Source organism: Echinococcus granulosus (assembly GCF_000524195.1).
Source record: "Echinococcus granulosus chromosome Unknown EG_S00019, whole genome shotgun sequence".
NCBI lineage: Eukaryota > Metazoa > Platyhelminthes > Cestoda > Cyclophyllidea > Taeniidae > Echinococcus > Echinococcus granulosus.
In genome coordinates this window covers 327,120-352,716 of record NW_020170399.1, presented here as the reverse complement: position 1 = coordinate 352,716, position 25,597 = coordinate 327,120, and the positions used below count along the sequence as shown (strand labels likewise).

Here is a 25,597-nt window from a genome sequence, read left to right as displayed (position 1 = left end):
GCTCTTAAACAGCCCAAGTGAGGCAAGGTCAAATTTTTGTGGATTGTGATTAGTCTTATGGAATTTTAGATTGTTGCATTTCGTCTACATACCATGGAGACGTAATTTCTATGACACAGGTATTATTAAGCCTGATTTAGCGTTGCTTTTTAGTTGGGAGATGAAAATAAGGTGTCATACTAAGAGAGAAGATAGTTACCTTAAGTCTAACACTGATTTTATGAGGGGGATTGATTGCTGTGATAAACACTAGAAAAGAATGCTGCTTTAAGAGCGCCATTTCAAATCGTCTGTGGTGTTCAGGCATTCAGGTTTGACCTTACTAATTCGTCGCCCCGTCGATGGGCGAGACTACCTCTTGAGGAAGTTGATAATTGAGGGTTCGCACGGTCACGAGACGAAGGATTGTGGAGTAAGCCTTAAGCCCTTGAGAACGACACGGTGGAAAATTAGTCAAGGATGCAAAGCAAGAAGAAATAATTTAGTAATCATGAAGAAGAAAATTTGGAGGAAGATGTCAGCGTTTTAGTGATGCTACATTGGAAAGGTCTTGCATAATATATTGAGTAAAAATAAAATGTCCAAAAAATTAATTCAAACCACATTTTTCAACATGTGAGAAGGTCGTAATTCTAGCTTTCGACTTCACCAATTCACAAACGCCCAAAGACGTGTATTTTGGTATGCATGGCTAGGAGGCCATGTCGTCGAACGGAATTACAATGTCAGAGCCTTAAGTGCCCGCGAAAAGAAAATGAAGAGTTAAACAAACACCTAAAGTGTTATAGAACTCCCCTCGCCTCCTTTGAATGTGGTCCCCGGCTCTCCCTATGGTCACCCTCTCTTGTCGGCCATTGCAAAGTAGTCGGTGCTATGAGAGAAAACACCCACAAACCAGGCGCGACAGGCATTGAAATTGCGTGAAACTGAGGCGATATTTGATTACAACCCGACTGGTCCTTCTCGACGATTCCACTGGATCTGGAGTTTTGACCCGTATGGAAATTGTGTTGGTGGAAGAGGGGGGTGTGCTGGCTATCTCGTATGTCCCTCGCTATTTTCATGAGCACCGACCTAAAAGTAGGGTCATTTAATGACGGGCGGGCTTTAAAGTATTTTCATGGATGTGGCTCTTCGTCCTTGCCACTTTGTTCCCACTTCATTGCCATCCAGCTGTATCTACCCAGTATTATTGCATGTTCACGTAATTGACATCTCTGCACAGGTACCGTAGACAGCTCCTTAACCAACTATTCAAGATGGTTTACGGCCATGGTTAGTGTCGATCCACTTGTTGACAGCGTTTCTGGGGAACGCGGAATTGGTGTATTTGCAGAGGGTAGATGTGATTTTCAACATTTCAATCAGAGGTTGATTTAGATTCTCCCACCCACAGCATATGCTCCTCTTCCATCCTCTATTATCAGGTCCGCTTTCAGCTGACATCGAAGTAGAAACCTAAGCCTTCCCTGACGACGGAAGAAGTCATAGAGAAAGGTGTACTGCTGGTGTGCAGGGGGGCTGCCGCTATCAGCATGGGCCAGAGGCCAAGCCAGCGAGCGGAAGTACCCGCATTGCCGAAACGCAGATTTCAACAAATAATCAGCAATTTTGGGATTAATTCCTTACATGTTTACCTACCACTGACAATTGAATCGCAGGTATCGGCATATGCGGTCACTGAACACACTCAGTGATGCCTACAGAACCTACCACTGGTTTGGATTGGGGTATTTCAGCAACGGAACAATACATGTTTCATTATGCACGTAACTTTTCAATACCTACATTTTTTCTGCCACCATCTTGGTGGCTCTGTTCATCGCACTACATTCAACAGTCTACCGGCTTTTCTGTATGCTTGTAGCAAAATCCTGTCCTTCTCGAGGATATCAGGCGATTCATTTTTATAAAATAATATAGCATTGCGTAGCAGTCGGATCCTTAACTAGCTTTATGGATGGTAGGGGTCACGTTAATTGTACCTGTAAAAAATTTGACAGAAAAACACCAATTCTAGCGAGGACAAAGTGTAGGCACAGGGGGATCATTTTACGTGACAGCTTTTTGAAAGAGAGTGGATCGAAGAGCACCAAGCTCCAAGTTCCGTGTTCCAAATCTATACGTAAAAGGCGCTAGATTGCGGTACAGCAATAAAATTCAATGCCCAAAGTTGTTGCCACGTTGCACTTTGTTTAACTGCACCGGCAGATGATTTTGCGAGGATCGTGCGTCTACCCAGCAGCGTGGACTTCTGGCCAAGCTAGAAGTCTTCCAGCCCGCCTGCACGCTGACAATACATACCCTTCGCAGTACTTTGGCTTGTTACGGCTTTTGGAAAGACTACGAAGTAATACAAAGGTCTCCGAGGCTAACATTTGCGTCTGTGAAAGTAAAAAATTTATATCCTGAGGCCGACATCGTTCTCTACGGAGGTAAATTTCATCAACAAGATGAAGAGATACTATTGACATTATGCAGCTAATAATGGGGGCAAACATTTGGGGATTCCCCTACATAACTTTAAGTAGGACGTCATGATGTGCCATTCTTTACGTGGCAGACACCTAAGTGTTTATATGGAAAAGTGTGGCCCTTCTCGATGGGTGAATTACACATTCAAGATGTTTGTACTCACGTAAAATAATAATAATGTTGTTAGGGTCGTACGACATAGGCTCCACAAAAAGACCCGAAAAGTAATCGGTTTGTATTAAATATGCATAACACCGATCTTCCTTTTGAATCGGCGCTTCGGTTAGCGGGGACTTAAGGATTCGCTACTGTAATTCTCCCTGGCGTCGTGGTCTTCGGGCCATGACGATAGACCAAATCTTCTGTACGTCGAAAGTATACCTTCCACCACATTCCCATGACCTGCTCCCACTTCAGGGTAGATTTGGTGTGCTACAATGGCAGCAACTTCATACGAGCTTGGTTTTAAAGTTTATCTACCCTGTTTTTTTAGCACTGAACTCTAAGCAATTACGTAACAGACGAATGCAGATGTCAGGCATGGAAGAATCTCCGAAGACCCCTCTCAGAAGGGTTAAAATGACATCTACCTTCGGCTAATACACCATTTCTGTATTCTGCTGGAATATTACTAACAAATGAAGCAGCGCTAGTTGCAAACAATCCTGCAACTTTCTTAACGGATCTGTCTGAGGTACCTAAATTAGGGTATCAATTAAGTGAATGCTTGATACCACCTCCACCTCTCTACTAGCTAAGTGGAACCCAGATAGATAGATGTGGCTGTACATCGTTGAAGTAAAAACAGTCGAAGGGAGGAAGAGACCCCATATTCTGCTTCAAAAAACTATTTTAAACCCCATCCGTCATTAAATGGCAGTGCTTTTAGCGATAAGCATACGAGATGGCTAGCAGTTTCCTCTTTGAATCCAGTTCCTAAGCAGAACAAAACCTTAAATCCAGCAGGGCTGCCAAGAGGGATCATTGACGCAACAGTTTGATGTCTTCTTACTCGCACGCTTATGTGGCGCTTCTGTGTGATGAGTGTTATCCATCAGAGTGCCGAATACGCTGTAATGGCCGACTAGAAAAATTGATCAGGAGAATAAGGAAAACAGAGTTTAAAAGGACGAGGGACTGTAAAATACTTGGAATGTTTACTTATCATATAACTGAAGTTTTCACTTATGTATTTTTTTCTGGCTGACAAGATCTTCAAGCCATTCCAATCGCCTTTAGCCCTTCTCTTTGGCAATGATACAATTGCAGCCCCTGGTTTTTGACAAATATTGACGTTAGGGAAAACTCCGATCTCTAAAGTGTAAAACAAATCTTATATGTATCTCTAACGCCAATCACGGCCTAACTGCTTTTTCATCAGGTTCAACCTCACCAGAGATCTGTTTTAAAATAAAGTAATAACCCATCCTTACCTAAGCACTTCTTTTAAATTTTTTAAAAAATTTTACGGTTTGCTAAAAGATGTAAGTTATTAATATTCCAACTAAATATAATATTCTTTTAATAGGTTTTATGAAGGTCGAATGCTTAAGTCTTGCTCATAATCTTGACGTTTGGTTGGTCATTTCTTGAATGTACCGTACTGTCTTCAACATTGTTAGACTTCTACTTTATGTAATATCTGTGAGCGGCCTTAATCAATCGAGGAAGCTTACCGACTTGAGCATAGGTATCATCCGCTCTGCTTCGGAAAGCGAATGTCATCTTTTCGTTGAAAAACGCGATGAGGTGTCTGTTACCTTCTCCGGTAGGCTATTAAAGGACAACAGGACTTTCGCTTCGAATGTTGGAGAACCTCCATTCTCTTTTAAAGTTGGAACTGACGCGATTATTCCAGGCTGGAACAAGGGCATACTAGGGTTAGAATTTTGTAACTACGTCTGTGGCGTTTAGATCTCCAAATAAGTAGTCGGAATTAAGCGTCAAATTTTAGTGCTTGCTTGAGACTATATGTTTTCAGCTGCTTTTGCTTGTTTTAAATGTATGGTAAAATAGCAATGCCTTGTCACGCATGGATTCTCAAGCCCATCTTTTTGAAGTAGCCCGTAATGTCTTTTGGCTGCTAAGACTTATCTTTGAAAAATTCATTCTCGTCATTTCTGCATTAACTTCGAAAATCAAGTTGACCACATTGCAGCTGTGTATAATCTGCATTTTTTTAGAATGTGCCTACAGGAAAAACGTCGGATTTTTGTCCCCAGTTCGATGGGCTATGGTGCTGGTGGAAGGCCCCCAGATGTCCCAGAAAACGCCGATCTGGTCTTTGACATTGAACTCTCACATATTATCAAGTCAGTAAATGATGAATTCTAACTCTGAACTTTGTATAACAATTCATATTGCCTAGTCTTTATTGTACTCCAAGAACATTGTTGACTAAGTAAATTCCCATTTCATCCAATCTACCTGGAATCGTCATCTTGCATGCTTATTAAATATGTCAGAATATGGACCCCCGAAGGATTGCAAACAATGATTTTTGTCTGTTGCTGCATGGCATTCCCAAAATCTGTTTAGGTATTAATGGTACAGTGTTGTACCACCCGAAATAAAACGTTACCCAGGTAAAACGATAGAACAGTTTGCGTAGTGGTGCATAGATCCCATTACACCAAATAGATTTCAATTTCCTGTTCTTATAAGTGGTTGTAGTCTTTGGTGTTGCAAAGCGATATGAATGGGTAATCATTTTCTTACAAATCTTCATAAGGAAGAAACAGGCAATTTCTGGGAAATAAGTTTGCAAATGCTTCTAGACTTGACCTCTGTGATAACCATAGAGCAGTGAATGCGTAGGTGTATCGTTGTTCGAATACTGTCCCCGACCTAGCTGCTGGTGCGTGCCAGTGTTTTCACTTGAGGCGTACGTTCCACTGCCTTGATCCCCAAGAGTCCTGTCATCTGTCAAGGGATCTTCCCTGAGAGGACTTAACTGGCTGCCCGTAGGTCCACTGCCCGAGTAAAAGTTTGCGGTTCCAATTTCAACAGTCTAGGGGGAAGAATTAACGCATTGGGTCGAATCCTTCTCTTCAATTTTAAAATAGCGACATTTATTATTATTATTATGAAACTACAGTGATTTGGTTGAGGTTTTATGTAGGAATTACAAAAATTGTGCTTTGGTGGCTAGGTGTGCGCATGACTCAACATTGATTAAAATTGCAGATGTAAGAAGACTTCGACGATCTCTGAAAGAGTGGTTTATGGTTGTGTAAAATGTTCTTCGACCAATCCGTCCAATCTGTTGCATTAGTTTATCAGATATCAAAAAAACCTGTTCTAACCCACATACTAACAGCACTTCCAAACGGCATACGAAAATATAAACTGGATTTTACTAATGATTTTTCTTGATCTAGGAGGAGAGATAATTAGCTGAAATATAACAAAAAAAAGACGTGAACATTTAGGCAGGCGATCTCAAACCACACAGGTACCTGCATTTCTGCCAAAATATCCATCCTTTTCTTTATTAAATAACCAGAGATATACTCGGATTTCGATGTTGAAATAGCTCTTTACCCCATAAAAAGCGAACTGAAGGCTTAGGTTTCCAACAGAAAACTCCTGATTCGTCCAAACAACTAAAAATCTCATTGATCATACATTTGTACTGCTTAAGAAAACAAATTAAACTGTTCGGAAACTACGAAGCCGTTTTCAAATCTACAAACTAATAAGTGCAGGCTACTTTCACTGAGGACGTCAATTACCTGGGTCGGTGCATCACCAGGAGCTGGAACGCTAACAACAACACCACCGCCCATGCGAGGCTGATTGCCATAGACGCTGCGAGTGAATAGCGTAGAGGGCTGTCGTCCGGTCAAGTAGGTGCCAGCGGCTACAGATCGCGCCCCAAACTGGCCTTCAACCGCTTCGTAGTGTTCCACTTCCCTCTAAAGCAATTAGAAGGACTTGTGATTGCAACTGTGACAACACCAGATCTGTCACTACAGTTTGCCGAATCCAAAAAATATCATTAATTTCGAATCGGGTCGGAGTTGCTCTGTAAGGCTCATTTCTGAATTATTAAATCCGATTTAAATAAATAAACTCAGCTATTATTATCGACACGTCAGTACAGTTGTGGCAAGATTTGTGGACATAGATGACAAGTCTCATCTCCCCATAATTAGAATTTAAGAAAAGCACGTGATTAGTTAATATTGGGAAGAAGAATAGTATAATCAGTGTTGAGTAAGCAGATAAACACCTGCAATAAGTCAAAATACCAAACTTGTTAACCACCAGTGTGCAAAAGTTCCGTTAATATCATACTTTACCTGGGCAGCTCTGTCCGTATAGCTCACGCAACACAAAAACGCTGCGGAAATAAATGAAGCAATGGTGGCTAAAATTAAAAATCCAAAAGACCACGAGAGAAACATGTGGTCTGGTCGTTGCATCCATTGCCGGTTCTGCGAATTTACACCGAAGACAACCAGAGATATCGATAGCAACACTCCAATAAATATCTATGTTAGATTAGGTAAAAATGTTTTAATGCATGTAAAATGTGACTTAGTTTATAAAGAGATTAAGAGCGAGGAAGTAACCTAAAATTAGAAGGTAAAAAAGCATCGGTACCTTAGGCTAAAATATACGGGATTTTACACCACAAGTAAAATAGTGAGAGACAAAATGCAAAATTATAATGCGCTCTAAAAACCCTAGAAGGTAGTACTTAAAATGACTGCTTCTTAAATGTTAAGTCAACAGAGTGGATAGGAAAAGCACAGGAAAACGTTACTACCTGTAGGCCACAAACAATCGTAGATTCGGCTGCTGGCTGGCCATATAACAAAAAATAAAGAATAAGAACCAGTATTGAGATTAACTCAGCAATAAAAGCCACAATAACCAGTGTCTGGATGGCAACGAGCCAATACGGATTCAGCCACTCCCATATACCTATTTGGAAAAAGAAACGGTCATACATCCAGTAACATCCAGTAAGTTCATTCGCATGAAAGTCCTTTATAGTTTATGCTTTAATAATGCATGACATTACTTCAGGAAGGATAAATTTGTTAAAACATGCAGACCAAATCCCCAAATGTAAGAATGAACTATGTACATAATCGTATGATTCAAGCCAGTATGGGCTTGAGAAGGAGAAAAGGAAAAGAATGAATCCAGTAGCCGTAAAGCCACATGCCGCATAAAACGGCATATACATTCTTGTCAGCCTTCCCTTTTCACTCATGTTGGCTGAAGAATATCAAAAGGGCGCTGTAACAAATGTAAGCAAAGTGGTACGTTAAATACGTGACCTTAAGATTCGCATTTATGAGTAAACATGCAGCAATTCTCCAATAAACCACTTTCATTAACAAAGAAGAAATTCAACTAAGCACTCTAGAGGGTAAATATTTTGTTTCAAATAAGGGACTGAACATCTTGCATGCATTTTTCATTTTTCCTTTGAGGAAATCCCATGAAAAGCATTTAACAGTCTTATAGACCTTTTTAGCTTGTTGTTCTAAAAACGCTTAATATATTCGACGTGGACTTGTGTAAATTAGGGGTAGAGCCCTAGGTTTAGTGAAAAAGTTTTAATTGTGTGAATTGGTAACTTGTATGACACTTAATTTTTGTGAAGTAATGCATTAAACCAAAACTGATGTAAATAAGTATGCTAAAATATAGTCCATGCATTATGACGCTTTGAAATGTCTCTTATTTTTATCGAATACTTCATGGTTTAAACGGCATAAAACGATATCAAATTGGTTATGCTGGTAAAGTCATATTTGCTTCACTGATTTATTAACAAAATTAGTCAGGGATTCATATTGCTGTTGTCAGTGGGAAATATTGTGACGACTTAAAACTATTCACAATGCTGCTTTGTGTAGTTTCGCGATTATTTGGTTGGCAAATTAGCCTTGCCTTTTCAACCCGATATCGGAAACCATGCTCGATTACTCTTTTGGAATTGGGGTGTCTACATTCTCTTCTGCCTGCAGCAAAACGTAACCAGTACCTCTTACTACTTTCCTACGGTCTTCGCTCAAGTTAACGATATACTAAGCGCCTTTTCTATTAGCAAGTTTAAAAATCTTGCGTTCCTTGCACTGTCGTTTTTTGCCTGCTTATATTCTGAAACCGTCATTTCTGTTCATCGATGTCCATCGGAGTGAATATATTTCGTACCATTCTTTGTCGCCAACCCTGCAACCTCCTGTTGACACGTTCATGGTCCAGTCCGGCTGTTTACTTTATCTCTGAATTCTTTAATCCCCTCCAACCACACATGGTAGCAGTCGCCGAGGGTTTGCGCATGTGTCATGACTTTGGCCATTTTTCTTCTTATGCTAAGACTATCATAGTCTCAACTGTGATTCTCCGTTCGGCCTTGGCCAGTCCTCTTTATGCCTTCACTGAAAGAAATCATGCTCTCGTCATATCTGCCTACCACCAAAGCGCACTGGAAACGTCGAATCCTGCCCATTCCATCCGTCAGAAGGATGGAAAAATTGATGCCAGGTTGCAGCGGTCGCTGGTAATTTGCATTGGTATCCTGGGTTTAATAATGACCATTATTTCCCCGTTGATTTTATTGTCTTTCCATTCTTGATCAATACAAATGATTGTTGAAATCCTCTTTACTACGAAGCCATTAAAGAATATGTGAGTCCCAAACATTCTTAAGAGCAATGACTAACCTGTCTTATTTTTCATTAAGTTTCAACGGACTTTTACTCAATATTGTCAGAAATTGAGATGTCACCCCTTGAAGTCTGCTCTTTTCGGGATGATTCAGTTACCCGTTTGGATGACAGTAACTTTTGGGTTAAGAAACGCTTGTGGACATCAGATCACCCCTTTTCTGTGTAAGCCATCGAAAATTTTTGGTTTCTTACTTGAAAATAACCCGCCCAATCTGGCCTCGTATTGACTATGCACGTATTCAGTCACAGGCTAGTGGTAAGGATATATTGCATTTTCTGACAGATTGGCCTCCGATGATCCCCGAATTTGTATCGGAAGGACTGACCTCACCAACTACATCTTTATGCCTCATCGCAGCGACAACCCTTGCAACGGGACTTAACGTTGAAATCAGTCATATAAGACGTGTCTACGGACAAACAGCGACTACTACAATGACTCTCGACCCCAAACTCGCCGCTCAGGATTGTGCCACAACTGTGATGCCCACTTGCCTGCCCTGGCAGTTGAAATTTGCTCATAGAGTGGGTCATCTAGGCACCCTTTTGATCTCCTTCTTTTCTTTTTTCGCGCCGTCTGTAAGTTTACATCTTTTGACGCGCCTATACCAACCCATTATTCCATTCACTGATCGCGGTATATTATTCTCAAGGCTCTCGTAATTTTCTGGTGCACGTCGGCGTCGCACCAATTGGTGCTAAACCTTTTTTGTCTCAGCAATCGGGTCCGAGGCCTGTTAGGCATCACGAAAACTCCCGTAGACGCCAAGCGCCCCTACTTGGCTCTCTGGCGGGTCGCCAAGTCTCACTACCGCATCCTTCGGCGAATCAGTAACCGAGACTAACCTTCAGGCTTAGAATCTGTACAGACAGTAGGAAGTGAATATTTCTTTCGGTGAAACTGTGATTGTTATAATGTCTACTCATTCGTCTGGTGAGATCATGCACCTGTCAGTGTGGAGTACTTTTAGGATTTTTCGTTTCCTGCTTTAACACTGCTAGAACGGTCCCAGCAATAATACATCCAGCTTTAGGTCAATGTGGGACAAGCCACGTTTAGAGTTCAAAATTCTTTAAAATATAAACCCTCCAGCAAAGCGAGCTAAAATTCAGCGCACCGCCCACACAAGTACTGTCGTAGGAAGGTGTACAAGAGTTGATACACTTCATTGATGTCGTGGGCTATAAAACAGCTACAGCCAAGGGAAACGGGTTTAGCTTTTATACAAAGAGTAGAAATAGTAAATGGGGGCAGTAATCAGAGCTCTGTTTTCAGCGGAAAAGTACCACAAATGCGTCCAATGCGTGAACGATCCCGTTTGTGCGCGAGGCGCTGAAATAAGGCAAAAAGAAAGTAACTCACCTTGTGTAGACTACCTATACAATTGACAGTGGAGAGCGCTGGCGATTAACTTACTTCATAACGGCATTCTTGAAGTCAGCCACTTGTTCCTCCGTTGCTTGCACCAAACCGTCAGCCCTTACTACTGGTAGACTTGACAAGGCGCAGTCCACCCACCTAGCGAAGACCTTAAAGGGAAAGATAGGGTATAAAAGTTGGGCTGACCAATAAGTACACGCCAAGAGGCACCCAGTGCTTGCGTTCCCACCTCCCTCGGCATAACATTCTTCAAGTGGTAGAGGAGGTCAGCCATATCGGGGAATCGGTCATCCGAGAGGCCCACACAACAGCTATGAATGCAGGAGGTAGTGAGCCGCTGACCACCGCACCTTTCAGACGGTTGGAGGAGCCAGAAGAGCAGTCGCCTCGCACCCAATGCACTCTCGCAAGTAGGACGAGGTAGTGCGGAGGCGTCGGTGGTAGCGGCAACCGTTGCCGGGGCGTCCTCGGAGGCTTCAGTGGTGAAGATAAGAGCCTCCAGAAGGAACCGTGCAGCTGCAGTGCTGGCAGAGGACGTGTCTTTCAAGTCGCCGTTGCCAACTGCCTGACCGTTGTCCACATCCGTGTGGCCGGAGCCGGCAGCAGTGAGGGTGAGGACGTCGAGGGATTGCAGGGCTGTGTCCAGCAGGGCGTAGAGGTCCACGTTTGGACTGGCGAGAAACGTGGCCGCACAACGCTGCACCAGACGCACACACAGGCGGTAGAGGTCTTCAATTGTGTGAGGCTGTTCGACCAGGTTGCAGGAGAGGGACGCAAGTGTGGGCGGAGCTAGAGCCTTTCAATCAGTACAAAAACCCATGATTTTATGGATGTGTGAGTACTTTAGAAGAGGTCAAATCAGCTAGTTAATAGCATCAATTTACATTTTGGATGTGGTGAAGAGGGTAAATAAACTAGATTAATCGCTCAACTAAACAATTTTTCACTAGTGTAAAATCGAGTAGCTAGTTTAAATAAAATGAAAAAGCGCAAGGTTACCTCAAAGAGACCGACGAGACCCGGTCGGCAGTCGGGAAGCTCGCCGAAAACGTCAACCAAAACGCCGGCGAGATAGAGAAAACACGAATGATTCCCTCGTTGAAAAGACTGCACCAGCTGAAGAAACAACACTGAGCGTCATTAGTATTTTGTAAAAGGGTTAAGATTCACAAATGCCTAAGACGAAGGCTGTGTGTTAAGAGCGCACCTTGTTGGCAATATCTGGGAGGATGTCACGGAGGTTGACGGAGAAGGAGCGAGCCATAAAGCGGATGACACGACAGCATCGCTCCATGGGACGCACCTTAGTGCTGTAGTGCTCAAGAACCTGACCAATGACTGGCCACACCATGGTCGTGACGACTCTGAGACAGCCGTCCAAGCAGGCCTGAGCTGAATCCGATAGACTGTTCACTTCGGCTTGACGTTGTTGCTGCACCTCGTCGGTGGAAGTGCTGTTGAGACGACTACGTCGATAGGCGTCATCGAGGCGCGGAAGGAAGTTTTGGAGCGAACGGAAAATGGTCGCCAGATAGTCCAACCACACACATGGATCCGACAACGCATCGATAGACTCTACTGGCTGGTTCTGCTCCATCAACTAAAACGGCGGTGTTGAGAAACAGCTCAACTCAGAAGGAATGACGAAAGGGGGAAGAATAGACAGACGCAGCACACCTTAGAAAGGCATTGGACGCTGACAGAGACTAATTGTGCCAGACGTTCAGGTAAGATAGCACGAGAGGGTCGAGGATCGGTGGGGAAGGTGTCCTGAGGGGAGTAGGCGACGGAGCACATAAGGCCACGACAGATACCCTCGAAGAAGTCGATAACCTCTTGTACCGGTGCCCACGCCAATCGAGGAAGCAAATAGACCACTCGAGCGACTATGTCCTTCCAGTGCTCTTCTAGCAGTGTTGCGGCTGCCATTCCTCCACCATTAGATGTTGCGTTGGACGTAACAACTGCATGGACTCGATAAACAGTGCAAAGTCGGCCCAGAGCTGAAAGTGCCGCACCTACAGCTTGTTTTTGACCGGGCTGGAGGGAAACAACGAAGCGATCGTAAGGATATTCAATGCCAAAATACTGCATATCATCATTTTGAGTAAGTAATTTGATTTATAGTCAAAATCCAGCTGTTGTCAGTGCATACAATGAGTGAAAGTGAAAGAAAAAGATGAACTAAGCGATATTAGCGTACTCGCTCTTGCAATCAACTTCACGGTGGTTAGGAAACTACTTTTTGTTTGAAGTTCTTAAAAAGTTTCTCGCCTTACCTGCAACTGAGCAGCAGGCACACCAGCAGATCTTTCAACGATTTGAATGAGCTGTTCGACAATCCGCCGACGAATTTCAGGGCGGCAGGCGACCCAGTGGGAAAGTTCGGCGTAGAGGATGCAGCCGACCTCTTGTAAGGGTGCTGGTGGCGTGGCATCAAGACCTGGCAGCACGAGGGTGGAGATGAGTGAGGCAATGCGACCCTCGGGATCGTGAGGCGAAAGGCGCTTCGCCACAGTTGTCAGCATGAATAGACAGGCCTCAGCCTCGCGGAACACGTTGATTGCTGTCCCCACTGTGTTCATCTCTTGCAGGCTTTTGATATGGTTATACAACTGAGACATACCAACAAGTGGGTATTACATTAATTTGAACCCGAATGCTTCGATAATACATAAGATATGCTTATTAGTTTAGCAGGTTGATAGTTATTCATTTAGCACAGATTTGCTTAGAAAAAAAGCTATATTTCAACACCAATTTTTGATATTCAGCAATGGAGTCGCGGGCTTGTTAACGGAAGGACTAAAACAATGGTAACTCAGCAGATAAACAAAGAGATTCGTGCGTACATCCTGGTACACCCAACTACGTATGGAAGTGGTGGTGTGAAATCACCAATAAGGACACCTACTTCGGTGAAGATGGTATCAGCGCCAACTAGATCAACAATATCCTGCATCAGACCGTGAGCATCTTCTCGAAATGAACGAAGATCCTCAGCTGCCTCAAGGTCTTCTGTATTGCTGGGGCAGTAACGTGCTAGGGCGACGACAACACGAGTGAAGTAGGGTATGAGAAGGGCTGTGACCGGGCGAGAGGCGTTGGAGATTATGTCACCTGCTGCAGATGCCGAAGAGTTCTGACGACCCGGTGATGGACCAAGACAATTGTGATGCTATCACGCAAATAACACTTTTTTGGAGACTTGAAAATAGCTTCAACAGGGGCAGCACGTGATGACTTACCCGTGCAGCATCATCTGCCAGGGATTGGAGAGCGTAAAAAGTGTGCAAAGCATTGGCCCGACAACCAGCGGGAGGTGGCGATTCTAGCACAGCGAGGAGACACTCCAAAGTGCGTAAATCTCCCGGTTCGCTAGAGCCGGGTGGGGTGGGGCTTCGCACTAATGCAGAGCGTACAGTACGCGCAAGTGAGCCAAAAATCTGAGCAATGCAGGATACTCGGTCCACATAAACTAGACAATCGGTCATGTTGTTCCCAGCCACTTTTGAGGCTTGGAGGGAACACCGTTGTAGGACGTTATAAAGACCGTATATGTTGGTTTGCAACAGTTTTAACAGTTCACCTTGGTAGCCCGACACAGTCTGTAGATAAATAAACAAATACAAAATCATACAGTCCTATATATAAGTGACACAAACGCCTATCCTACAGATAATTTTCTAACAACACAAAATTTTAGCTACGCGGATCTATGTTAACGGTTATAAATGGGTGACATACGGGGCAACAGTAGAGTAAAGCCAAAATCCACTCCATGGACGCATTGTAAGCTGCTTCGGGATAATTTTCAGGGTGCTGAAGCACGTAAAATGCTCCTTCAAGAAGTGGTGATACACGAACATCTGTATCCTTCATAATCCCAGTGTTGTCCCACCAACTGGCAAGGCAGTTAAATATCCGTGCAAGCGTCTGTGGGGTCGCATTTTTCATTTTGTACGACTGAACACATGCAAAGAAAACTCATACTGAATGCAAAGAAAAACTTGAGGATTTATTACAAGAATGAACTTACGAGAAAATCAAGTACCAGACCTTTTTGAGACTCTAGATGTGCCATGAGAACATATCTTCGATTTAACCCGAGTCGGAGTGTTTTTGAATTCATCTAACACGGTGCCAATGTAACAACATCATCTACCTCTTCGGAGACAAATTTTAGAACATCAATAAGATATGTGGAAGTAACTTCCGATGTTGACAATCTAAAGAGTGTTGACGAAAGCAAATGCCTACGTTTTTACGATGTCAGAGATAGCGTCGTTCCACTGCACCATCTGACAAAACAGGTCAGCAACAGCAAGACAAAGCTGATTTGCTATCGAACTATGAGTCTCATTAGTGAGTTTCTGAACATGATTTAGCAAAGAATCCTTCAATGCCTACAAGTATAAAGGCAGGGAATGGAACAACATACAGTATGAGCAGCAGTTGGGAGCTCTGTAAAGTAAACTTGGATCTAGGAAGTGCATGCACCCAAGATGGTGTACCTTAATACGTATAGTTTGTGCTCCAAAATAACTAGAACTTAAGTCGCGCTTTAAGTAGAGTAATTGGTCAGCTATCTCCCATGCATAAACCTATAAAATAATAAAACGCAAGAATTCACTACCGATTTCTGAAATTCGCACAGCCATTTAGAAGCACTTTCTTTAATAGAATTTTCCGGATTTACGTAGAGAGCATCAATTGCTTGCAAAACGTTTTCAAGAGTGGGTACATTCCCGCTACACATCGCGTTACGACTGCGTCATTTGACACAACACTGCAAAAGTTCGATTGGTTGAATCAAAGCACGATGGGTAAAGTGTAAAGAGTAGCCACACCAATCAGGTGATCTAGACCTTATTTTTATAAGAATATTTAGAAAGTGTAATTCGGGAGACCTTAAGAGCCAACGATTATAATTTGGCAAATTACGGCAGATATACTCCTAGGATTTGAACACTTTCACAAATACCAAGTAAGTGTACCTAATGGGATTAAGTCAAATAGAATTTCATTATCACACCTAGCTGCAATGCCTTACTAGGTATATCTATGGTTCAAACCTATGTCGTACACTGAAAAGCACCGGATTTCCTCAAAAATCGTGAGAAATGTTGGTGTCATGGCAGAAAATGCGTTTCAGTCCTAGAGGAGGGCTGTGAGGCTAATGTAGCGTCCCGAGACTCCCTGAAGACGAAAGAAGACACAATACTTGGGCAGAATATATATATTCAGCACGGAAAAGGTGTCTGGGCTATTGGCATGGCCTAAAAGGCCAGCCCACCCTGCAAGGCACAAGAGGGCTAATTCAAAGTCCAAAAGTCGCCTCACCAGAACCGAGGGATAAACCACTATCGTATTACACTAATGCCATGGCCAGGCAGGCATACCAAGACCATTGTTTTAAGAGCATGCGTAACTAAACGCCCAGCTTAGTAGTCTATCAAAACATTTAAATAGCTTTCCTCTCCTTTGGAGTGGCTTTATCGGCGTTTCATTTGGCCAAACTCCTGCTTTACCCACCCATCACAACGTAGTCAGTGTTGTAAGAAAAATAGCACGAACTAACCCCGCCACGTACTCTCATTTGTGTTTATGAGAATGTAAGTGATAGCATTGGCACTGATTCCTCTTGTCACTTCTGCTGCATATTGGGTTTTGCCCTGTCTGCGTAATGCAGTGGTCGAAGGAGAAGTGTGCATGTCATCATGTATGTCCATTGCTAGTGGTCTGGGCTTGGGTCTTACAGGCAGTCAAGTCAATGCTGCTCAGCTATAGCTATCTGGGTTCTTTTAAGCTAGTAATGTGGCTGTGGGGTGTCATGTGTTTCATTCGTTGACGTCTTTGTAATAGGTACCATGGACAGCTCTCTAAAGAACTTCTTAAGATGTTTCACTGTTTGTTTCTCCTTAGTTGCTTACATTATTTTCATAGAACAATGGACAGTGACAGTTGTTAAGGTTAGAGGCTGTTTTCGGTCCTTCCGTTAGAGGTCATCACGGGTTCGCCCACCTGCAGGATCTGCCATTCTTCCATCATGTTCGAGTTTAACATTCTGTAACAGAAATAAAAGTAGTTGCCCTTGAAGATTGAGTTCGCTTACTGCAACCACCAAAGTAGCACTCTAAGGCTTCCTTGAAAAAGAAGGAATCTATGGCACTAGAGCTAAGGACTACTGTCATGGTTCGGGGGCCATGCCGCAGAGTGGAAGCACATCCTGCAGGACCCCAGTTAAGGTAAGCAAAATCTTCACTGCGTTGACCATGCAGCTCTTGGTGCTGCCTCATTATAATATTTTAAGCAGTAGATTGCACATATTCTTAGGCTTCTCACCCATAATACCATCTTAGAAACTCTTTCATACGGTTCATAACAGTGTGATGATGGTTGCGTGGTTCGTTGTGCATGAGCCATTTTTAAAACTGTAAGATACCACATGATGATTGTCATACATACTTCCCTAGCAAAGTGTGGAAAATTGTGTTTTCATACATAAAGTTGAGACATTCTGCTGAATACTCTGGACATACGCCTAGACACACCTCAACTTTTTCCTGTCCCTAAGGTATCACCACAGAGCCACTCAAAGTGCCAAAACACAAATAACTACAACAACTGGGGCATTTCGATTTGCCGCAAAACTAATCTTGAGAATTTGTAATTTGACAATGTGAATGACAGTTGTAATCGCCACAGCTCTGCTATGTACAAAAAGCGAAAAGCTAGGGCGGATACCACTTATTCAAAGTCACTCCTACATCGCGGCAAAGTCAACTTGTAAACAGATATGGACTACTAACGCAGAGGTGACTAGTGTACGTGCTGAGGCCGTACTTTGTGCACCTACTTCCAGGCCATCTGTAGACCGGTGTCTCAACTGTTTGTGGGGGTCAAGCGCAAGCCCAAACTGCATGCGTGGTGGTGCTGCCTTGTCCCGAAGATCGGCCCACCTGCGCAGGATTGAAGAGATCAGTAGTTATGGTAACGTACTGAAACCTACTATCAAAACCGCGGTATACAACGCCCAACTTACCTCACCAAAACAAAAACCCGGAATCCCCGCTAGTGGGCTCTGCATTATTCACCAGACATATCGGTACCCAGAGAAATGGCTTACGACGAAGCACCATGCACGCCAAGAACCCAATCACACCTTCTGATGAGTAAACCCGCCCAAACCCTCGCAAATTTAGATTATGAAAAAGCTTGAACCGACGTATTTCCCCGCAAAAATTACCTCTAACATACGACAGAACTTTTGATGACATCAGTGTCAGTGGTTAAACTTGAGTTATCTTTTGCATACGGATTGGAACGTTCCCATCGGTATATCAAAAGACAATTTAATTACGAACAGTGTCTTCAAGGTATCTCGGGATGAGTATTCAATGGGTGGCAAGTTTAAACCGGCCTCGGGCCATAGAATATGCCAGAAGCCTGGAAGGAATGTGCAGTCAGGAAGATTCACACGAAAAATAGTTGCAATGCCCAGTGAACGTCCTGAACTGCGTAGACATGTAACGGAAGCTATGTTAGTTGTTTGAAGTTATCTGATAGTGAGAGATACTCTTCAAAATCAACCAGTCGGAACCAATGTCCGCAATAGCATTGACGGGGCTCCCCCTTAGAGATCTCCATCCAGTTAATGGCATCTGCCTGAGGTTCACCTGAAATAATTAGATTAATACCTGCAATCACCAGATGACTAAAATGAAATGTGCGAATGAACGTTCAGATCAATAATCCAGGAGGAAAAATCCATCCGAATTCAAACTGCATCTTGTACGCAGCACCCTTCCCATTTATAACATTAAAGTACTGATATACATTAAGTACTCATCTTACAGAGGCAGCCAATGAGTCGAGTATCTGACGTAGAAGCTATGATATTCGGCTCATCTGCCGAAGTAATTGTTGGCATTTTGACACGACGAACTTCATAGGGATCCTGCGCAATAAATGGCATCAGTAAACAAATCAAACCTGCTCAATGATAATCTTCTCCACTGCTACGTAATCCCCACTCTTGACTGCTTCAGACAGGCACTTGAGCTGTTTCCCTGTACTACAATGCACAAACAACATGCTTTAACTAACCTTCCGATGTATTCATTGTGGAAAAAGAACGGAAAAACCAAGCTGTCCATGGAAAGCTGCTCCTAGAAACTTTGCAAATCATTCCAACAAGCTACCAATTTCGGAGCAGATGGTCCAGCCTAAGGATTTGAATTCGCTAAGGTTATGACAACTACTTCAAACAAATTCCCCAAAAAGGTAGCAGACGCATCTCACTGCCGTAATCTTTGTGCAGTTGCTTATGCGCTAAAATAACAAGGATCGATTAGGTAAAATAAAGTCCTAGATTTTACCATTGCATTTTGTCGCATAGGTTTGTTTTGAAATTAGGCAAAAATATAGTTAATCAAATTAATCTCTTATATTATAGCATTTGCGCTAAAAAAACCGGAAACCTAATTTGGTTTTTTTTATGCAAATGATTACAGCCTTACGTGAACTCTCTTCCCTCGTAAGCAAGAATGTGCGAATACTTCGCACGTTAAAATTAGAGCACCCTCTCGATAAAGCGAACACATACAAAGCAAAAGCACGAACAAAAAACTGATTGTTGCCAGGATGACTTGTTGTACAACCTCCTTGGAGGCGACTCGGAGTGTATTCAGGTGATCTGTACCGATACGCCTCACAAATGTGGCGCAGGTTAGAAGTAGGCAGATAGCAGAACCCGCTATCTGTCAGGAATCATCCCATCCCAAATGACCCCCAAACATGATCACACCCAACGCGAGCAATAAAACCGACCCCATTAAAAAACGCCAAACACTAAAAAGGTTCAGTCCATTTGCAGAAAATTAAGTACAGTGCATGTCACGAGGTTCTGGGACCCAGTCAAGGGAGAGAGTAGGGGATACCATGACACTAGGCCTACTAATGGACATTAGGCATCAACGGGTTTATCTGCCGAAGGTGTTTCTATAACACCATCATCATCTTCCTCGTCACTGCAACGCCTCCGTTTGGAATCAGGTGGATTACTGTTCGTGAACGGAGGCGTCTTTTTTTTTTCTCTTCCATTGCAATTCGCATTTTCTACCCCAAGGGATGACGTTGATGATTTGTTCTTCTCCGAGATCCACTCATTTGGAGGGGAGTCGCAATCAATTACCTCCACCTCCTTCGTCTCTGTCTCCGTCGCCACTCCATTCACCACGTCTGCACGGTGCCGTTGTAGCTCAGAGTCAAGCTCGCAACGGCGTAACAATTGCTGCATAAATCTATCGTCTTCACTGGAAGATTGTGATGATATGGATTCCGCCGCAGCCACAGGAGGATTTCTGCTGCTCTGTTGTAACTGCTCTTGCAAACATTTAGAAGCTGCTTCGAGAGACAATGAAAACTCCGCACCCTTGAAAATGTACATGTTTGGTGGAAGAGTGGTAAAACTGTTCCCTGCAACATAATAAAAACCTATATGTACTTTGTGGGTGTGATAAAACTGAGACCTTTATGGCAAACCAACCTACCAGGCAAATATTCTGATAAATTGAAGGCAACTTTGCCATCCTCGGAGGACGAAGAACTTGATTCCGAATCTAAATCGCTATAAGAATCGAAGTCGTCTACATCAATGGGGCGCTCTGAGGTTCCGTCCAAAGTTGGTTTGTTGTCACCTGCGACATCGACCGGGAAATTGTTGGCCCCGTCTAATGTGACATTTTTCGACTCCATTTCCGAAGACCGTGATTCTCTTGTAGACGGAGACCCTTTGGCTTCTTGTGCTGTGGACTTATCTGCACCAGACTCAACGGCTACAGAGATACCTGTCACGGAATTAGGTGAAAATCCTGGACGCCTTGACTTGGTCAATTTCTCATCACCACTACCCTTCAGATGGGTCGTTGAAACGTTGACTTCGGAAGACAGCGCAGCCACAGCGGCGGAGAGAGGAATGCTTACATTCACTTTGGTAAGGGAAGCGGTAGCTTGGACCACCGACTAAAATACAAACATACGAATGTCTACTAAGAGTCTTTTAAAAGCTGATAACGAGCAATAGAGTAGACATGATTCCCTGCCTTAGATGAGGAAATGAGAGTGAAACCCTGCTGTGGGGGATAAACGAGTGAATTAAAAAGGTGGCAGGTATACGCCGCGGACAGTCGATAGTGAAACAGCTAACCTATAATTCGAGAGCAAACCACAATCATTAGGGAAGTAAAATGGGTTTAAATAGCTCGCAGCAAGCTTAAGTGGATGCGACCAACTAAGCGTAATAGCTATTTGGATTTTTTCAGCGCCACAAAACCTTAAGCGATTAGTGATCGACCTTCAAAGATTAACACCAAGCACCCAGGTCCGGTGTTACAGATCGGTTATTAAAAACAATCGCGACCCACGGGTGCACCATTGGAGTCCTCATCAACACTCCACTCTAGCTGTCGGCAAAGGTGCTCGAGGATCACATCGCAGTCGCCAAGAAGTTCAGTATCGAAGTTGTGGTTCGATAGAGACTCACGATTGATCAGAATTTGGGGCACCTTACTAGGAACAGAGTCTATAATACGCAGAAGAGAGAAACAATGAATGTTAGATCATATAAAAAAATGAATGAGAATTTATGCTTGCTCCGCATCAGTCGCGTAAGTTGAAGATCAGAAGTTGCCAACGCTCACCCGCAACTACAGAAACTTAATTCATTGGGACAATTATGGACGCGATCAGATGTCACAATAATAAAGGTGAAAAGATTCATACCGTTAAAAAGCATAGTTAGATTTCTGCACAAGTCCTTTCAATTCCCCAAAATTCAAAACTCATATAAAGAATGAAAATATACAGCGAATAACTTAACTGTGAAGACGTACAACAGAAAAGCTAGAAAAGGTTTTTTGATAACCATCCGAATATGATGACCCTTTTAATACAGCCTTGAAAACAAAATCAAAAATAAACACACTGAATGCGCAATCCTAAATTGAGGATTCTATTAAAAACAGAAGTTATAACCGCTCTGTGTGAAAGACAGTAAATGGAAGATCAAAATGAATCTTCCTGGTTTTTTAAGTGGAAAACTATGAGTTGGCCATTAAAGATAACAAGGTGACCTACTCAAGCAACTACGAGCAGATATTACGTTTCATGACAGAACCATAAATTTGATTCACCCTCGATTCGGAATAGCAAATCCTTTTATTAAGCTCACTTGCACCGACAGAGGAAGAATAATAATTATAATGTCATGAAAATACAAGGGAGCGCACAATAAAAGCATTAGTGATAATGAGGCAGGATGGAAGAAGCTGTGGCGAGGCAATTTCGGGAGTTAAACATCCTAATTTTACCCAAATTATTGGCTATAAGGAGCGGATGGGGAGTTAGGGTCTGAGGACGGTGATAAGTAAGTTAGCTAAACTCAGTACCACATCATAGTAGACAATCCGTGGAAAGGAATTTGGTAGGTTCAGTGACATCCTTGGATTAGGTTACTCATCTCTACTGCCAACTCATTAAGTAGTCCCACCTTCAACTTGGGATACCATTACATCTGTTAAACATTTTTTTTCGGTCTGAATGTACAGAGGCACAAAAGAAATCTTAAGAGTGGGACAGCCAGGTCTGAAGTGTGGAAAGACGATTAATGCTTAAAATGAAACAAATTCGCCTTAAGTAACAAGTATGAGTAGGAAACGCACCTGGTATATGCGATACCGGTCTGACTTTGAGGGAGGATCCCATAACCAAAACGAGATCGACTTCACGCAAGTCCTGATGCAGAGATTCGTGAAACTCTGCAGGCAGGCCCTCACCGAAGAATACAATGTCTGGCTTCATCACGCCATGGACGGATGACGAAGACGAGGGCGATGTGTCGGGAGTGGTGGCGGTGACAGTGGAGGCGCCAACACCGGTCACAGGGGGCGCACCCTTAAGACCAAGGTCGGGACGGCAGTGTGGGCAGTGGGGAATGCGTTGAGCCATTATTGCCTCACGAATCTCTTCGCCACGGACCTTGTAACCGCAGCTCACACAACTCGCAGTGGCAAACGAGCCTTAGGAACCGAATGTAACTTAGAACTACATTAAACGAATCAAAAAGGGCAAGCAGGAAAAGTTGTCTTACCATGACACTGTATAACTTTCTTAATTCCAGCAACCTGCTCCAATGTATCGATGTTTTGTGTGTAATTTCGCAAAAGCTTAGACTTTCTTTCTAGCAGCCGGATAAAGCGATGTGCGTAGGAGGGCTTGAACTGACCAGGAAAAAGTTCCTAGAACAGAGAAAGCTTCGATTGATGACTAGAAGAGTAAAAAGTAATCATGAATATAGGAATCAAATGATCTAAAACAGAGTGTATGTTTAAGCACAAAAATATCAACAAAAAACTAAAGAAGATACCTTTGCGAAATTGAAAAAAGGGTTTGGATTGCGCAAGAAATATTGCAGGTCAAACATATCTTGAGGACTGTGCAGATCTGGGAAATCACGTGCCAGACGGGCGTAAACACCATCTCGCGATCTGAAATCAGGTATCCCACAGGACACTGAGATGCCAGCACCGGTGAGAACGAGAATGTGAGAACTCTCTCTGAGGAGTTGGACGACCGATTCTATCGTAGAGTACTGCTTCAGTCTTTTTCGATTGTTCGTTTCCGACAGTAGTGAAAAGAGAATGCTCCACATGCTACCATTATCGGAGGGAAGGATATTCGGATTGATTCCGAAAATGCGAGTTAACAAAAGGCGTGGATTATTGTAGCCTGCGGATATGAGTGTGTTCATTCTGGTGACATTTCGCCACTTCATTTCCTGTTCGTCTATGTCTGAACTGACACTGACTATTTCACATTCACTGTCGCACTCCTCCTCCTCGTCGTTAACAACAACGATGTCTACAGACTCCTTGGACGATTCCAAATTTATGTGAGGTCCGTTAGAAGCAAGCTTGGCTGACGACCCGTTTGCGTCCTAAAAGAGACGTCACGAACAATATAGAGTACGGAAATGGTGGATAAAACCAAACTCCGGAGTGTTTTACAGAAAACCAAAACTACTGGTAGTAAACAGAAATGTTGGCGATCATTTACACCAAAGACAGGAAATACATACACAGATAGGTGCCATAAAACGTGTCTAAAGAATGGTAAATTCAAAAAATAAAGTGAAAATGACTGTTATAAAGCCCCAAAACTAGCAGGCGACCACGTTATAAGTGCTACAGGTCAAGGCGTACTGAACGGCGAACAAGGGTCCGATAGCAATTTAAAACACCTTGGTGGATGGAAATAACGGCAAGGCATGTCGTTTCTTTTCAAATTACAACGAAATATACCAGTGGGAGAACCACTTTGCACAAAGGTAAGAGAAGCTACTTTCACCAACTAGCTTCTAATTCCACAGGATGCTTTCAAATGCAGTGACATATTTGGACTCGTGCAAGCAGCGAAAAAAGGTGCGTTTCTTAATTCCATTGGCTAATTTGCATTTTCCTAAGATGTGAACTGGACCTAGGAGCGCTACCCGACTAGCAACACCCAAACTCACCCCCATCCACGAGGCAAGATGGCACCCGAGCGACAAATGACTCGCGACGGTGGGTGAGGATTTAAATGCACATATATAATTGTCATAATCTATTCAACAATAGTTAACAACTGCCTAGATGGAGACAAAATTTGTTGCTTTTTTGTGCATTGTGCACAAATTTGGGGTTAAATGGAATTGTGGTGGTAGACTCCAAATCCTTGGTAAGAATTTGACGTTTTTGCAAATAAAATACTCAGGCACAATTTGCCAAACAAAGACTAATTTTCTGGGCTAAAAGGGTCTTATTTTGAAATTAAAGCATTTTGAATGTCAAATTTATTTTTATGAGCTTGAATATGTTTGATTATTCCACGACATCCGCCATTTACTACCTTAACTCATCCCTCACTACTTGTATTAAACACGTCAATGTTTGCCCAATAAGGCTCAGGCTTTGATCATTTTATCGAATTCCTTTTGGTGCAACATTGAATTATCGCTGCATTTACCGACAGTGGAATAAATCTCACCTCCACAAATGCCCTAAAATTCCCATTATCTATGTAGCGTCTCGACTCCAAAAGCAGTGGCAAGTCATAGAAGAATGCTGGAAAACATATTGCTAGTCTAAAAAGGGGCTATGCGACTGCTGTCATGACCCAGAGGCCAGTCTGCCGGGACGAGTTACAATCTGCGGAGACTTAAATGCCGGCATTGCTAAATGCAGTTAACCATACTACCAACACTTAACATTTCCACTCGATTAATCCCTTCTTTTAGTGAGCTAATGAATTACGTGCTTCCGCGTGCATTTCGTCACAATGCCAGTGTGAGCCCGCGTTTCTAATGCTCATAACGTTGTGGTGCCTCGAAACTTCCCTGAAGACGAGTAAAGACATAATACCAAGGTAGGGTATGCACTGTCAACTTACGACGACTCGGGGCTACTGGCATGGTCTGGGGACCAAGCTGCCCGGAATGGGACAATGTCAGGGCCTCTTAGCAGCCCGTTACCAGAACCGAGTCAAGCAAACAATTAACGCATCAGCATAACTATGCACCAACCGAGAAATCAGGTTTACGACTTATTTAGTCGATAAGATTGTCAGGCAGCTCAAGAAGTAGTTTCACTAGAATGTTTCGCATCTGCCTCGTCTTCAAAAGCAACCAACGCACTGCACGCAATCAACCATAAGAGAATGCAAGCCCAGAGCAAGTGGCATTGACCCCCACCTGTGCCGAAGGCCGTCGCAACGCAAGCCACGAGGACCAGATTACATGCAACGGGCCCAGCGGCGTTAGCTGCCACTACCACCGCTTCCCGTCAAACGTCAAGATGCGCGGCACAGCGACAAGACACCCAACGCCTCTCAGGCACTCCGCGACCAAAAACTTGTCGAGTTTCGAACCCACCAACAGCACAGTGAACGTTGTCCATTGTCAAATAAGAAACAACAACCACGCTTATTCCTACGTTCTTGAGCCACCTCT

At 43.2% G+C, this 25,597-nt stretch overlaps 5 protein-coding genes across 5 annotated transcripts; 2 read left to right on the top strand and 3 right to left on the bottom strand. All coding sequences in view use genetic code 11, as the record gives it.

Moving 5' to 3' along the window:
• Positions 1 to 4,068: 4,068 nt before the first annotated feature.
• Positions 4,069 to 4,809, top strand: EGR_03571 (FK506-binding protein 2; the record flags this gene model as incomplete). The annotated part of the gene is made up of 2 exons (XM_024492820.1): positions 4,069 to 4,355; positions 4,659 to 4,809. 2 exons carry the CDS (start codon positions 4,069 to 4,071, stop codon positions 4,807 to 4,809), a joined length of 438 nt encoding a protein of 145 aa, XP_024352703.1.
• A 439-nt stretch (positions 4,810 to 5,248) lies between these two features.
• EGR_03570 (hypothetical protein) lies at positions 5,249 to 7,702 on the bottom strand (the record flags this gene model as incomplete). The annotated part of the gene is made up of 3 exons (XM_024492819.1): positions 5,249 to 5,485; positions 6,210 to 6,392; positions 7,574 to 7,702. The coding sequence occupies 3 exons, from the start codon at positions 7,700 to 7,702 to the stop codon at positions 5,249 to 5,251; spliced, it is 549 nt and encodes a 182-aa protein (XP_024352702.1).
• A 921-nt stretch (positions 7,703 to 8,623) lies between these two features.
• On the top strand, positions 8,624 to 10,015 carry EGR_03569 (cytochrome oxidase biogenesis protein (oxa1 mitochondrial); the record flags this gene model as incomplete). The annotated part of the gene is made up of 4 exons (XM_024492818.1): positions 8,624 to 9,001; positions 9,185 to 9,332; positions 9,454 to 9,749; positions 9,824 to 10,015. The coding sequence occupies 4 exons, from the start codon at positions 8,624 to 8,626 to the stop codon at positions 10,013 to 10,015; spliced, it is 1,014 nt and encodes a 337-aa protein (XP_024352701.1).
• A 427-nt stretch (positions 10,016 to 10,442) lies between these two features.
• Positions 10,443 to 15,310, bottom strand: EGR_03568 (Transportin-3; the record flags this gene model as incomplete). The annotated part of the gene is made up of 16 exons (XM_024492817.1): positions 10,443 to 10,503; positions 10,588 to 10,700; positions 10,781 to 11,347; positions 11,551 to 11,667; positions 11,759 to 12,151; positions 12,229 to 12,591; positions 12,831 to 13,166; positions 13,466 to 13,729; positions 13,800 to 14,159; positions 14,299 to 14,517; positions 14,591 to 14,683; positions 14,717 to 14,780; positions 14,812 to 14,957; positions 14,993 to 15,034; positions 15,066 to 15,155; positions 15,188 to 15,310. The coding sequence occupies 16 exons, from the start codon at positions 15,308 to 15,310 to the stop codon at positions 10,443 to 10,445; spliced, it is 3,351 nt and encodes a 1,116-aa protein (XP_024352700.1).
• A 4,209-nt stretch (positions 15,311 to 19,519) lies between these two features.
• Positions 19,520 to 25,544, bottom strand: EGR_03567 (NAD-dependent deacetylase sirtuin-1; the record flags this gene model as incomplete). Its single annotated transcript, XM_024492816.1, has 7 exons — positions 19,520 to 20,031; positions 20,106 to 20,577; positions 20,979 to 21,136; positions 22,275 to 22,631; positions 22,703 to 22,850; positions 22,979 to 23,548; positions 25,437 to 25,544. 7 exons carry the CDS (start codon positions 25,542 to 25,544, stop codon positions 19,520 to 19,522), a joined length of 2,325 nt encoding a protein of 774 aa, XP_024352699.1.
• Positions 25,545 to 25,597: the final 53 nt, after the last annotated feature.